This window comes from Pristis pectinata, chromosome 15 (assembly GCF_009764475.1).
Source record: "Pristis pectinata isolate sPriPec2 chromosome 15, sPriPec2.1.pri, whole genome shotgun sequence".
Taxonomy (NCBI): Eukaryota; Metazoa; Chordata; class Chondrichthyes; order Rhinopristiformes; family Pristidae; genus Pristis; species Pristis pectinata.
In genome coordinates, this window is record NC_067419.1 from 47,242,695 (window position 1) to 47,256,392 (window position 13,698).

The following is a 13,698-nucleotide window of genomic DNA, read 5'->3' on the forward strand; positions in this document are numbered from 1 at the left end:
ACGAGCAGCTGGTTTTGATGTTAATCCCTCTGTCTATTTATTTGGATAATTCATTGAATTTGGATCCAATTAATTCGGTTCAAACACAGGACTGACCTTTGTTGCTGCTCCCTTTGAGAAAATGCCAGACGTCTGGGAGAACTTTACAGATTTCCTCTGACGCTTTAATAAAATAAAATGGAGAATGTTGGAAAAACCCAGCAGGTCAGGTGGCTTCTGGGGAACACAGAGCATAGAACATCGAACAGTACAGCACAGGAACAGGCCCTTCAGCCCACCATATCTGCACCATGATAGCAATCTAACTATTCCCATCTGCCTGCACATGGTCCATTCCCTGCCTGTTCACATGCCTGCCTAAGTCCACCATCGAGGGCCCTCACCATCTGGGACATGCCCTCTTCTCGTTATTATCATTGGGCAGGAGGTACAGGATCCTGAAGACCCAAACTCAACAATTCAGGAACAGGTTCTTCCCCTCCGCCATCAGATATCTGAACACTCCACAAACTCACCATTCTTTTTTTTGCACTATTCATTTATTTCTGTAACATAGACTTTTATATTTTTGCGTTGTACTGCTGCCGCAAAACAACAAATTTCACGTCTTATAAGTCAGTGATAATAAATCTGATTACAAAATGTCAGAATTTGTAGAACATAGAACATCACAGCACACAAACAGGCCACGGTAGTGTAGTGGTTAGTGTAACACTATTCCAGTGCCAGCGACCCGGGTTCAATTCCAGCCACTGTCTGTAAGGAGTTTGTACGTTCTTCCCGTGTCTGCGTGGGTTTCCTCCGGGTGCTCCGGTTTCGTCCCACATTCCAAAGATGTACAGGTTAGGAAGTTGTGGGCATGCTATGTTGGCGCTGGAAGTCTGGCGACACTCGCAGGCTGCCCCCAGAATACTCCACGTAAAAGATGCATTTCACTGTTTGTTTCGATATACATGTGACCAATAAAGATATCTAGTCAAGTCTAGAGAACATCTTCAAGAGGCAGTGCCTCAAAAAGGCGGCATCTATCACTAAGGACCCTCACCACCCGGGACATGCCCCCTTCTCGTTACTACCATCGGGGAGGAGGTGCAGGAGCCTGAAGACCCACACTCAACGTTTCAGGAACAGCTTCTTCCCCTCCGCCATCAGATTTCTGAATGGTCCATGAACCCATGAACACTTTTGCACTATTTATTTATTTTTGTAACTTATAGTAATTTCTATGTCTATATGTCTTGCGTTGTACTGCTGCCGCAAAACAACAAATTTCATGACATATGTCAGTGATAATAAACCTGATTCTGATTTTGATTCTGCCTGTTAAAAATTGTTTTTGCATCTGCACCATTCCCCCAGTAGTGCGTTCCAGGCACCCACCATTCTCTGTGCAGAAAAACTTGCTTCGCAAATCTCCTTTAAACTTTCCCCCTCTCACCACAACCTTTGCCCTCTGGTATTTGATATTTCCACCCTGGGAGAAAGACTTTGACTTTTTACCCTGTCTAAGCCCCTCAGCCTCTGACATTGCAGAGAAAACAATCCAAGTCTATCCAGCCTTTCCCTGTAGCTGGTACTCTCTAATCCAGGCAGCACCCTGGTGAACCTCTTCTGCAGCCTCTCCAGAGCCTCCACATCCTTCTTGTAATGAGAAACAGATTGGTGATCTTCCATCATCACGAACTCTTTCCCTGGGATTGCATTTTTAAAGCTTTAGCAGTTCAAAAAGTCAAATGTTTCTGCCTCAGGTGAAGGATAGGTTTTGCAGGTCAAAGAATTTGAATAGCGCGATCTTATAAATACATTTATAGAGAGCTATTAATGTGGTAAAATGTCCCAAATCGCCACGGACCAATTTTGAGCCTAAGCTGCATTGGGATCATAGGCCAAAATATTCGTCAAAGATGTAGGTTTTAAGCAGCGTCTTAAAGGAGAGGAGAGAGATAGAAAGGCATGGAGGTTTCGAAAGGGAAGTCCAGAGCTTAGGGTCCACATAGCTGAAGGTATGGCTGCCAATTGAGGAGTGATTAAATTCAGTGATGAACACAAATCAAGAAGTGAAGGAGCATAGATACTATAAAGACCTGCATTTATTCAGTACTTTGCAGCTCCATTTCAGGACAATGTCCAAAAGCAGTTTCTGCACAATTACTTTCTGAAGTGCAGTCAAAATTGTGATGTAGAAAATGCAGCCAATTTGCATCCAGCAAGCTGGAATTGGAATTGGAATTGGTTTATTATTGTCACCTGTAAACTCTCTGAAACAGCAGTGTTATCGGCATGAGATAATTTGTTGTGTTCTGGTCAGTTGAGTATTGAGCAAGACATCAGGGAGAATGGCCCTGCTCTCCTTTGCGACAGTGCCCTGGGGCTTGTAAACCCTCCTGAGAGAAACCTACTGCCCATCCCTAATTGACCTTGAAAAAGGTGGTGGTGAACCACCTACTTGAACCACTGCATCCCTCTGATGGCCCCGCAGTGTTGTTGGGGGAGGACTTCCAGGAGTTAGACCAAACTGTGATGAAGGAACGGTGACATATTTCCAGCTCAGGATGGTATAGAACTTTGAGGGAACTTGCATGTGATAGTGTTCACTCCAATCATCTCCATCAGCTGTGGCTCACGCATTCTTTCCTTTGAGTCACAAGATTGTGGGTTTAACTCTCTCTCCAATCTTGAGTAACATTCTATTACAGTTAACTGAGGGCTCTATACTATCGTCTTTCAAATAAGTCATAAAGGAGTTGTTCAACCAAGGCCCTGTATACTTTCTCAATAGGACACATGAGATTCCATGTAGTATTTTGGAGAATATCAGGGCAATTAAGCTTTTGTGTACTGCGCTAATATTTATCCTTTGACCAATATCACTAAAATAGATTATCTCCGATTCTGTTTGTGGGAGATTTCTATTACAATGTAAGGAAACACAGTAAACATTGTAACAGTAAATATATTACAAATAAAAGTACACTGTTGGATGGGATTATAAAAAGGTGCTCAATAAATGCACCTCTTCCCAGTTCTCAGCCTGGTTACTCAAGGAACCCACTGATGAAACAGGTTGTTGTATTGCAGATGCATACCCATTAACCCTCTGAGTTTGGACATTCTCCCCGTGACCGTGTGGGTTTCCCCTGGGGTGCTCCAGATTTCTCCTACATCCCAGGGATGTGGGGGTTGGCAGGTTAATTGAAAACCCTCAATTGCCTCTAGGTAAGTGGTAGAATCTGGATGGGGGGGGAGGTGGGAGCTGATGAGAATGTGGGGAAAAGGAGTGGGGGAATGGGATTGCTCTGTGCCCCGGCATGAACTCGATGGGCAAAATGGCCTCCTACTGTAAAAAAGGAAATACAGAAGCCAATTTGTCCATAGCAAGATGAGATAAGATTTCTTTATCAGTCACATGTACATCGAAACGCACAGTGAAATGCATCTTTTGCGTAGAGTATTCTGGGGGCAGCCTGCAAGTTTCGCCACGTTTCCGGCGCCAACATAGCAAGCCCACAACTTCCTAACCCGTACGTCTTTGGAATGTGGGAGGAAACCGGAGCACCCGGAGGAAACCCACGCAGTCACGGGCGAGAACGTACAAACTCCTTACAAACAGCGGCGGGAATTGAACCCAGGCCGCTGGCACTGTAGTAGTGTTATGTTAACCACTACACCACTGTGCCCTTAGATAATCTCCATTGATTGAAAGATTAACCTTGCCAAGGAGAAATCCTTGGTCATTAGATAGGACCCTAAGAGCCAGCTGAGGTAGGAGATAGAGCCGATGCGTAATACTGCTGTTGCAGCTCAGCATTCTTTCAATATTGCATTGAAACATTAGTCATGATTTTGTTTGCAAGTCTCTGGGCCAGGAATTGAAGGCACAACCTTCCAACCCAGGGCTGAGAGACCATCCACTGAATCTTTTTTCTATTTCAAAATAAACTTTATTCATCATAAAGAACAAACTATATACAACAATAAAACAATGCAAGCCTTTACATTCTTGTACAGATAAATCATTAATGTTACCTTTTTATATAATAAAAAAAACACAGTACCAACGCCACATGTGTGGCTCCCTGGGGCCTGCCCAGTCCCGTATTTACAATATTTCAGGGGCTTTCACGCCTGACCCCGCCCCTCCCTCTCCAGTGGCAGAAGAACCCTAAGCTGTCGTCCTTCCCCACTGAGCCCTTGCGTTGGCTGCACCCAGCTTCAGTGCGTCCCTCAGCACGTACTCCTGCAGCCTGGAATGTGCCAGTCAGCAGCTTTCCCTTACGGACATCTCGCAGTGCTGGGAGACCAGCAAGTTTCGGGCAGACCAACTCAGTGAAAGACTTTTCCACTGAATCTACTGCAAGAAGGGGCACTCTGAAGTCCAAAATGTGGCGGGTACATTGCCAGTGCAAGTGTGGTGCCACCGTAATACGACAAAGGCGGCTCTGGCCGGTTCGTGCAGCCTCTGAGACCTGGGCAAGGGCAGTGCCAGCATTGGGATGCCTGCCTGTGCAGGTGCAGGGATTGCGCTGGGGAACATCATTCTGTCAGGTGCCTTTAACGGGTAGTTTCAAATCTGCATCTGGGACCCACAAGCTGTCACTCAAAGCCCAGCTGTCACTCAGCTGGCCGGAGGACCCGGGAGGGGGCGGGGCCGTCCTCTGGTGACGTCAGAGAAGAGGCGGGTCCACTTTTCCAGGTGGGGGCGGGGCTTAATGACGCTGCCGACAGCGCTGGGGCGGTGGGCGGGGCCTGAAGACGCGTCGAGCGGGAGGCGGGAAATGGCGGTGAATTTGACTCCGCGCTTTCGGCGGTTGGACAGTTGTGGGTCCCTGAGGCGGCGAGGTACCGGCACTGGGGGTCTGCGGGCCCCTGGAGGGGGAGGTGGGAGAGGGGAGAGGGTGGGGGAGAGGGGAGGAGCGGGTGGGGGGTGGAGAGGGTTGGGGGGGAGGGGAGGGGAGGGTGGGGGGAGGGGAGGGGAGGGGAGAGGGGGGGAGGGGAGGGGAGAGGGGGGGAGGGGAGGGGAGAGGGGGGGAGGGGAGGGGAGAGGGGGGGAGGGGAGGGGAGAGGGGGGGAGGGGAGGGGAGGGGGAGGGGAGAGGAGGGGGGGAGGGGAGGGGAGAGGAGGGGGGGAGGGGAGGGGAGAGGAGGGAGGGGAGAGGGGGGGAGGGAGGGGAGAGGGGGGGAGGGAGGGGAGAGGGGGGGAGGGGGTGGAGAGGGGGGGAGGGGAGAGGAGGGGGGGAGGGGAGGGGGTGGAGAGGGGGGGAGGGGAGAGGGGGGAGGGGAGAGGAGGGGGGGAGGGGAGGGGAGGGGGTGGAGAGGGGGGAGGGGAGAGGAGGGGGGAGGGGGGAGGGGGTGGAGAGGGGGGAGGGGGGAGGGGGTGGAGAGGGGGGAGGGGGGAGGGGAGGGGGGAGGGGAGAGGGGGTGGAGGGGGGAGGGGAGAGGGGGGGAGGGGAGAGGGTGGTGGAGGGGGGGGAGAGAGGGGGGAGGGGGGGGAGAGAGGGGGGAGGGGGGGGTGGAGGGGGGAGGGGAGAGAGAGGGGAGAGGGGGGTGGGGGGGGAGGGGAGAGGGGGGTGGAGGGGGGAGGGGAGAGAGAGGGGAGAGGGGGGTGGAGGGGGGAGGGGAGAGGGGGTGGAGGGGGGTGGAGAGGGGGGGAGGGGAGAGGGGGGTGGAGGGGGGGAGGGGAGGGGGGTGGAGAGGGTGGATGGAGAGGGGGGAGGGGAGTGCGGGTGGGGGGGGAGGGGAGGGGGGTGGAGAGGGAGGGGGGAATGGGAGTGCGGGTGGGGCGGGAGGGGAGGGGAGGGGGTGGAGAGGGTGGGGTGGAGGGGACGGGGGTGGGGGGGGAGGGGAGGGGGTGGAGAGGGTGGGGGGGAGGGGAGGCCGGGTGGGTGGGAGTGGGGGGGAGGTGAGGAGGGGGAGGAGCGGGAGGGGGGTGGGAGGGTGGAGGTGAGGAGAGGGAGGGGGTCGAGAGGGAGGGGGGTGGGAGGGGGATAGAGAGGGGACGGGGAGGGGGAGAGGAGAGCGTGGGACGAGAAGGAGAAAGGGGAGGGGATAGAGTGGAGGGGGTGGGGCGGTAGTGAGGGTGGAGGGGAGAGGGAAGGTTGGGGTAGAGGGGAGAAGGGGGTGTTGGTGGATGGGAGGGTAGAGTAGGGGGTCAAGCGTGGGTGGGGAGAGCAGGGAGTGTAAGAGTAGGTGGAGGGTGGGGTACTGGGGGGTAGGGTGGAGGAGAGGGGAGGGTAGGGTTTAGGGGCAGGGGAAGGTAGATGTGTGGGGTAGGGCAAGGTAGGGGTTAGTATGAGAGGGTGGGGGATGGGAAGGTAGAGGTGGGGGTTAGGGGTTAGAGGTCGGGGTAGGATTTGGGGAGGGGAAAGGTGGGGGAGAGGATTCGTGGTGGAGCAAGTGTGAGAGGGGAGGGTGGGGGTTGGCTGAGGTGGTAGGTGTAGGGGGGTAGTGTATGACAAGGAGGGAGGAGGGGTGAGGTGCAAGTGGATTGGTTTCATTTTCTCTCTTGGCTTGGCTGAACTTTACAGTTTGTTGTGGTCGCACCAAAACCCAGCAGAATATCAGTAGGACTTTACTCTTGCAGATTATTTGTTGTCTTCATTGCTTTCATGCTCTGTACGATGACATACAGGTCACTTTCAACTACAATCCTTTTCAATCACCAATCATTTAAAAATATTGAGCTAACCAGCTGAGTTCCTCCAGCAGATTGTTTCTTGCATTTAAATATATTTTGTTTTCTCTACGAAATGGAATAAAACACTATTTTCCCAATAATATTCTATCTGCTGTGACCTTCCCCTTTCACTTTGCCTGTCTATATTCTCTTTAAGTTTTATTGCATCTTCCTCACAACTCACTCTACAGCTCTATTTCATTTGCTCTTCAAATCCAAAACACTGTTATGGATTGTGAATGATTGGGGTCCCAGCACTGATAGTGGCAGCACTAATGTTTGCAACCTCCCAAATCAAAAATAACCATTTCATTCCTCATTTCTATTCACTCTTCCCATGAATCCATTTGTTAATCATAGAGCTGTCCTTGATCACAACTTCAGCATTTTTTTTAATGTGTTCACTTTTTGCATGTAAACCATTGACTTGAATTTTCAATAATTTATGTTTGAATGCCAGTTTATTGGTCACTTGTACTGAGGTACAGTGAAAAACTTGTCTTACAAACCGATCTTACAGGTCAATTCATTACACAGTGCAGTTACATCAAGTTAGTACAGAGTGCATTAATGTAGTACAGGTAAAAACAATAACAGTACAGAGTAAAGTGTCACAGCTACAGAGAAAGTGCAGTGCAATAAGGTGCCAGGTCATAACAAGGTAGATCATGAGGTCACGAGGTCATAGGTCATAGTCCATCTTATTGTAGAAGGGAACTGTTCAATAGTCTTATCACAGTGGGGTAGAAGCTGTCCTTAAGTCTGGTGGTACGTGCCCTCAGGCACCTGTATCTTCTACCCAATGGAAGAGGAGAGAAGAGAGAATGCCCCGGGTGGGTGGGGTCTTTGATTATGCTGGCTGCTTCACCAAGACAACGAGAGGTAAAGGCAGAGTCCAAGGAGGGGAGACTGGTGTCTGTGATGCGCTGGGCTGTGTCCACAACTCTCTGTAGCTTCTTGCGGTCTTGGGCAGAGCAGTTGCCGTACCAAGCCGTGATACATCCTGATAGGATGCTTTCTATGGTGCATCGGTAAAAGTTGGTGAGAGTCAATTGCTACAGATCAACTGACTCTAAAGCTGTGTTTCTTGATTTTTCATTGGATTATTTCTTGTATATCTCAGCAGAATTTTTGCAGTGTAATATCATTTTCTGCTGCTGATGTATCTCACACTGTGAATCTAAACTGGGGGCTGGTATGCAGAAGGTACTGAAAGTCAGAAATGTACCAGGTGTAATGTGGAGAGAATTCTGACAGAATTTCTCTTGCAACTGAGATTCCTCTGAATACTGGGCACAGCTCTCAAATCAGTTACTGCATGTTGTTCATGGGTTAAACAATACCACAGCACTTGGAGCACCTGGAGAGGTGGCTGGGGAGGGCGGCTCTTGAGACAGGGTACAGAGGGCACCAGTAGTTACCAGAAGAATCAAAGATGTATAAAGGCAATTCTTTCCCCAGAGACTATAGGAATGTACAACTTTGTTGACACAAGGAGCATTTGAGATGGTTAATATGGATGTGTGTGGGGGGGAGGGTGAGTAGGAGGGAGAAGGGAGCAGTCAGTTGAGGGAAAGACGGGAGAAAACACAGCTGGACCTTAAATGTTGATGTGAAATTGCTGGTTGAGTCTATTTCAGACCATTTTGTAATTTTGACATAAGCATTTAAGTTGTCAAATAGTGATTTGAATCCAATGAATATTGGACCACTTAAGTTTTAGAAAGCTAACATTCAGATATCCTAGAATGTTGAAAACCGGCAATAGGAAGGTAAATGGTACGTTGAGGATTGCAAGAGGATTTGAGTACAGAGTAAAGGTTATATCTCACATTGTTGAGATCACATCATTTTCTTTATTTATTCATTCAAGGGTTTGGTCTTCACAGGCTGAGTCAGCATTTAATTACCCATCCCTAGTTGCCCTTGAGAAGGTGGTGGTGAGCTGCTGCCTTGAACCGCTGCAGTCCTTGAGGTGTGGGTACACCCACAATGCTGTTAGGGAGGGAGTTCCAGGATTTTGACCCAGCCGATATATTCCCAAGTCAGGATGGTGTGTGGCCTTGAGGGCAATTTCCAGTTGGTGGTGTTCCCCATGCTTTTGCTGCTCTTGTCCTTCCAGCTGGTAGAGGTCATGGATTTGGAAGGTGCTGTCTAAGGAGTCTTGGTGAGTTGAAGTGCATCCTGTAGACGGTACAAGCTTTACCTCCGTTCAAAGGAGTTTAGAAGAATGAAAGGTAGCCTAATTGAAACGGGCAAAATTCTTGGATAACTAGACAAGCTGATGACATGGAGACACCATGGAGAGTCTGCAGATGATGTAATCTGGAGCAGAAAATCAACTGCTGGAGGAGTTTAGTGGATTGGGCATCATCCAAGGAAGCAGAGGGATGGTCAATGTTTCTGGTCGAGACCCTGCATCAGAACACAAAACATCGACCATCTCTCTGCCTCTGCAAATGCTGTCCGACTCACTAAGCTCCTCCAGCAGTTGTGACTTGCTGAGTCCCTCCAGCAGTGTTTTGTTTTGACTGAAATGAGGAATTCCTTCGTGTGCGGAACATAGCATAAAAAGATAGGAGCAGGGGTTGGCCGCTTCAAGCCTTCCCCACCATTCAATGTACTCATGGCTGATCTGCACATGGCCTCATCTCCTCTTCTATGCCAGTTCCCCATAGCCCCCCATTCCCTAATCTTTCATAAATTTATCTGCTTCCTTTCTAAATACATCCAATGATTTTGCCTCCAGGACATCCAAGGGTTGGGAATTCTAGAGTTGTTCCTCTATGCCTCGGTTTTAAATGACTACCCCCTCATTTTGTTACAATGTCTGCTTGTTCAAGCTTCGCCCACTAATGGAAGGTTATACCCAGAAGGTTGAGACTCTTTGGAAATTCTGTTCCTCTGATAACTGTGGAGCTGCAGTCATTGATTGCATTCAGAACTGAAATTGTCAGATTTCTGTCTATTGGAGGAATTGGTGGATATGGGAATTGGGTAGAAAGATGGTACTGAGGTTGGTCAGCCACCATCTAGCTGAAGGGTGGAGCAGACTTGGAGGGGTCAAATGACTGCCTGCTGGGCTGATTCTGATTGGTTAGCCGTCTGGCTATTCACTGATGTGATAAATGAGGTTACCGTTTAAGGCCATGCTTTAATAGTTATCAGTTTTCATGCATGTCTAACAGTTGATTCTTCCCACCCACTGCCAATCCTTCCAGCCATATTTCCCATGATCATATGATGACATGAGAAGTATTCCAGTAACTTGCCCCAGTGATTGGAAACATGCTAACTTGCTGGGTTTGCTATCCTTGGCTCCAGTTTCAGAAGTCAGAAGCACATTGTTTTGTGGAAGGTGCAGTCTGCTCTTTATCGCCCTTCTCTAATAGAATTTTCTGTGCCAGGGAGGTGTGAGAGCTTCCACTATTTCCTCTTGGATACCTTGGTAGAATCCATTAGTTTCTGGAGATTTATTTTTTAAACAACAGGAAAATTTAAGAATTCCCATGGAATATTTATTGTGTGTAGTTCCGGTCGCCACACGAGAGAAGGATGTGATGAAGCCAGAGAGGGTGCAGAAAAGATTGAAGGATGTTGCTGTGACTGGAGGGCTTGAGTTATAAGGAGAGACTGGATAGGCTGGGACTGTTTGCCTTGGTGGTAAGGGCTGAGGGGTGACCTTTGAGGTTTATAAAATCATAAGGGGATGATCACAGTCAGTCTTTTTCCCCAGGGTAGGGGAATCTAAAACTAGAGGGCACAGATTTAGGGCAAGAGGGAAAAGATTTAAAGGGAACCTGAGAGGCAGGTTTTTCATACGTGAGTGGATGTTCACATTCCTCCTGGTTTACTTTATCGAAACCTGTCCTAATCTTGTACACCTCCCCACAACCTCCTTTACTGCAAGACGAAAAACACCAGCTGCTAGAATCTAACCTTGTAGCTGAATCCTTCATCAACCTTTATTCTTCCCAAAGTGTGGTGATCAAGGCATGGAAGGTTACAGACCAAATATGGGTAAATGGAACACCTATCTATAAATATGTACAATGGTTGGACTGGATATAGCTTCTGTGTTGTACAACTTGGTGAAGTAATACACCAGGTCTTTATGAAGCTCATCATGGCTATCCTGGTTCGGTACTCAATATCTCAATTCATGAAACTCCTAGATCCTTTCTGCTTAATTTTCCCCAACTCCAAAATCTCTTTTCTCTGACATGTGTCAACAATGGTGGAGCGAGTGATTAAAATCAAGGATTGTCAAGAGGCTAGAACTGGAATATGCAGGTATTTAAGACATTTCTCAGGCTGAAGGACATTACAGAGGGGAGTTCTGAGGTGGTGGTTGGATTTGAAAAGGATATCAATAGTGGGCCATTGCTGAGCCAAACCCATTTTGGACAGTGAAAGTAAGAGCTGATGGGTTAAACAGAATGTCTGTCAGCCACATAATTGTCCCTTTACAGTAGGAATCCTTCGATCTCACTCCTGGATATGAGAATTGGAAGCAGGACTCTTTCATGTCTGTTCCACAATTCAAAATTCATGGTCAATTGTTTATGTAACTGCTTTTGTGTCACATGTCCTAACCCCATATCATTTGATTCTTTCATTAACTAGATGTCTATCACTGTGTCTTGAGCATCATCAATGACTGTGCTTCCAAAGATTCACTGCTTTCCGTGTGAGGAAGTTTCTTCTTACCTCTGATCTTAATAGCCAACCACCGATTTTGAGACTGACAATGTAATTAGGAAAAAAAAATTGCTGTGCTAAGAAATGAGCCTACTTAAACTAATGGGCTGGGTTTCCTTGAATTTTCAGCTCTGTAGAAATCTTGATTTTTCTTGGAAACTCGGCATTTTTCATGGTCTAGCATTTCAAGCTGATTGGTTCTTGGCAAATATATTCTCCTGAGATTCCCAAAAGTAATTTTTCATTTGAATGTAACCGCTCAACTTGATATCCTAAACTTGGCACAACAGTTTGAACTACCGTTGCTGCTTGAACTTCTCTGGCACTGACTTATTTTTAAATGGGTCATGCTTCTTCCGAGCTGCACAATATCTAAAACCTGCTTTCCCTTCAAATCCAACTGCTTTGTACTTGCATTTCCCTTTTAACTCAGTTAAATGTGATCTCCTCCACTCTTTTTCTTGACGCACTCACTTCCAATCTCCTGCTCCCTTGCGCTCTTTTCCTAGCTTCTGTGAAGACAGTTGTCCAGAACTCGTCCCGGTGAATTTCAATCATTATATCTGTCTCTTGCTCGAGCAGATATCTTTCTCACCTGCACTCGCTGATAGTGATCCTGACAGTTTCCTGTCAGTCCTGCTTTCATAATCTTTTTAACATCTGGATATAAAAAGTTTAAAAACTACAGATGCCAGAAACCTGAAACTAAAATATCAAAAGCTTGGAGTGCTGAGCAGGTCACTGAATGTTTTGAGAGAGGAAGAATTAATGTTCTGAAATACCAGCTGTTGCTCCCATGGCGCTCCCTGACTTGCTGAGTATTCCCAGCATTTATATTTCTTGTTGTCAAATAGTATTTGCTGGATCTGAATCCTGTTCTGCCTAACCTTGATAGTTTTGCTAAGTTTCTTTTTCCACTAAAGTTTCTGGGTTAACCTTAATTTCTTTTGACTGTGTATTTTTTTTACTTACTTTCTTGAGATGTGGGCATCACCAGCATTTTTTGCCAATTCTGAATTCTTCTTGAAACATAGAATACAGGACAGTACGGCACAGAAACAGGCCCTTCGGCCCATCATGTCTGTGCTGAGTATGGTGCCAAATTAGACTAATCCTTTCTGCATGCACATGATCCATAATCTCTCATTTCCTGCCTATCTAAATGTCTCTTAACTGCCACCATCATATCTGCTTCCATCTACTTCTGACAGCCCATTCCAGGCCCTACTGTGCTCTGTGTGTGTGTGTGTATATATATATATATATATATATATAAAAAAAATAAAAAAAAACTTTCCCTGCTCATCTCCTTTAAACTTCCCCCTCTCACCTTAGAGCTATGCCGTCTAGTATTTGACATTTCCACCCTGGGAAAAAGATTCTGACTGTTTACCCTATTGATGCCTCTCATAATTTTGTAAACTTCTATCACGTCTCCCCTGAGCCTCTGACACTCCAGAGAAAGCAACCCAGGTTTGTCCAACCTCTCCTTATAGCTCAGACCCTCTATCACAGGCAGCAGCCTGGTAAAGCTCTCCAAAGTCTCCACATCCTTCTTGCAATGGGGTGACCATTCCAGTGATGCTGAGCTGCCATTTGGGAACTCTTCACAGAATCTCTTGCTGATCTCCCACTGCTTCAGCCTCCTTGCAATTCACCTTTCCTACATGGGTATTGTTTCCATTGTGCCTTGCTTAAGGTGGTTTTCTACTGAGCCATTTCCGTTGGAACAGGTCTCACTGCAATCATGTTGTGAGACTGTATCTGCAATATTGTGTATTGCTTAGGTCTCCTAACCTAAAAAAGGTTATAGTTGGTATAGAGCAAGTTCAGAGATGATTTACTGGACTAGTTCCTGTGATGGCAGCTCTGTGGAGAGATTGAGTAGACTAGACCTGTGTTCCTTAGAGTTTAGAAGAATGAGAAGAAATCGAATTGAAATTTAAATCCTTATAGAGGTAAACAGGGCGGATGTTTCCCTTGGCTGAGAAGTCTTGAACCAGGGCTGACATGATCAGAATGAGGGGCAAGTCGTTTGGGACTGAGGTGATAAATTTCTTCACTCAGAGTGCTGAATCTTGAGTAACATGGAAGGCTGTGGTGGTAGCGTTACTGGGTTCATTCAAAACAGATGAAAAAGATTTCTGGGTGCGAAGGGAATTGGAGAACATGAGGGCGATGTTAGAAATTGGATCTAAGGGCAGAAGATTGGACGTGATCTTGTTGAAAAGTGGAGTGGCCATGTTGGACTAGATGGCCTACTACTGCTCCTAGATCTTGTGTTCTTATCAAACTGTTCAGCAATGTAAGTATATTTGCTTTAAC

The 13,698-nt window shown here is 47.4% G+C and overlaps 1 protein-coding gene across 2 annotated transcripts in view; it reads left to right on the plus strand.

Annotated features, from left to right (window-relative positions):
- Positions 1-4,689: 4,689 nt before the first annotated feature.
- The window catches only part of depdc4 (DEP domain containing 4), a 29,985-nt gene continuing 20,976 nt past the window's right edge, over positions 4,690-13,698 (plus strand). Inside the window, exon 1 of one of the 2 annotated variants that reach the window (XM_052030398.1) lies at positions 4,690-4,839. In XM_052030398.1, the coding sequence (XP_051886358.1) occupies positions 4,710-4,839 (130 nt within the window). In that variant the 5' untranslated portion in view covers positions 4,690-4,709. The remainder of the gene's footprint in view (positions 4,840-13,698) is intronic. The other variant, XM_052030399.1, reaches the window with a different exon arrangement.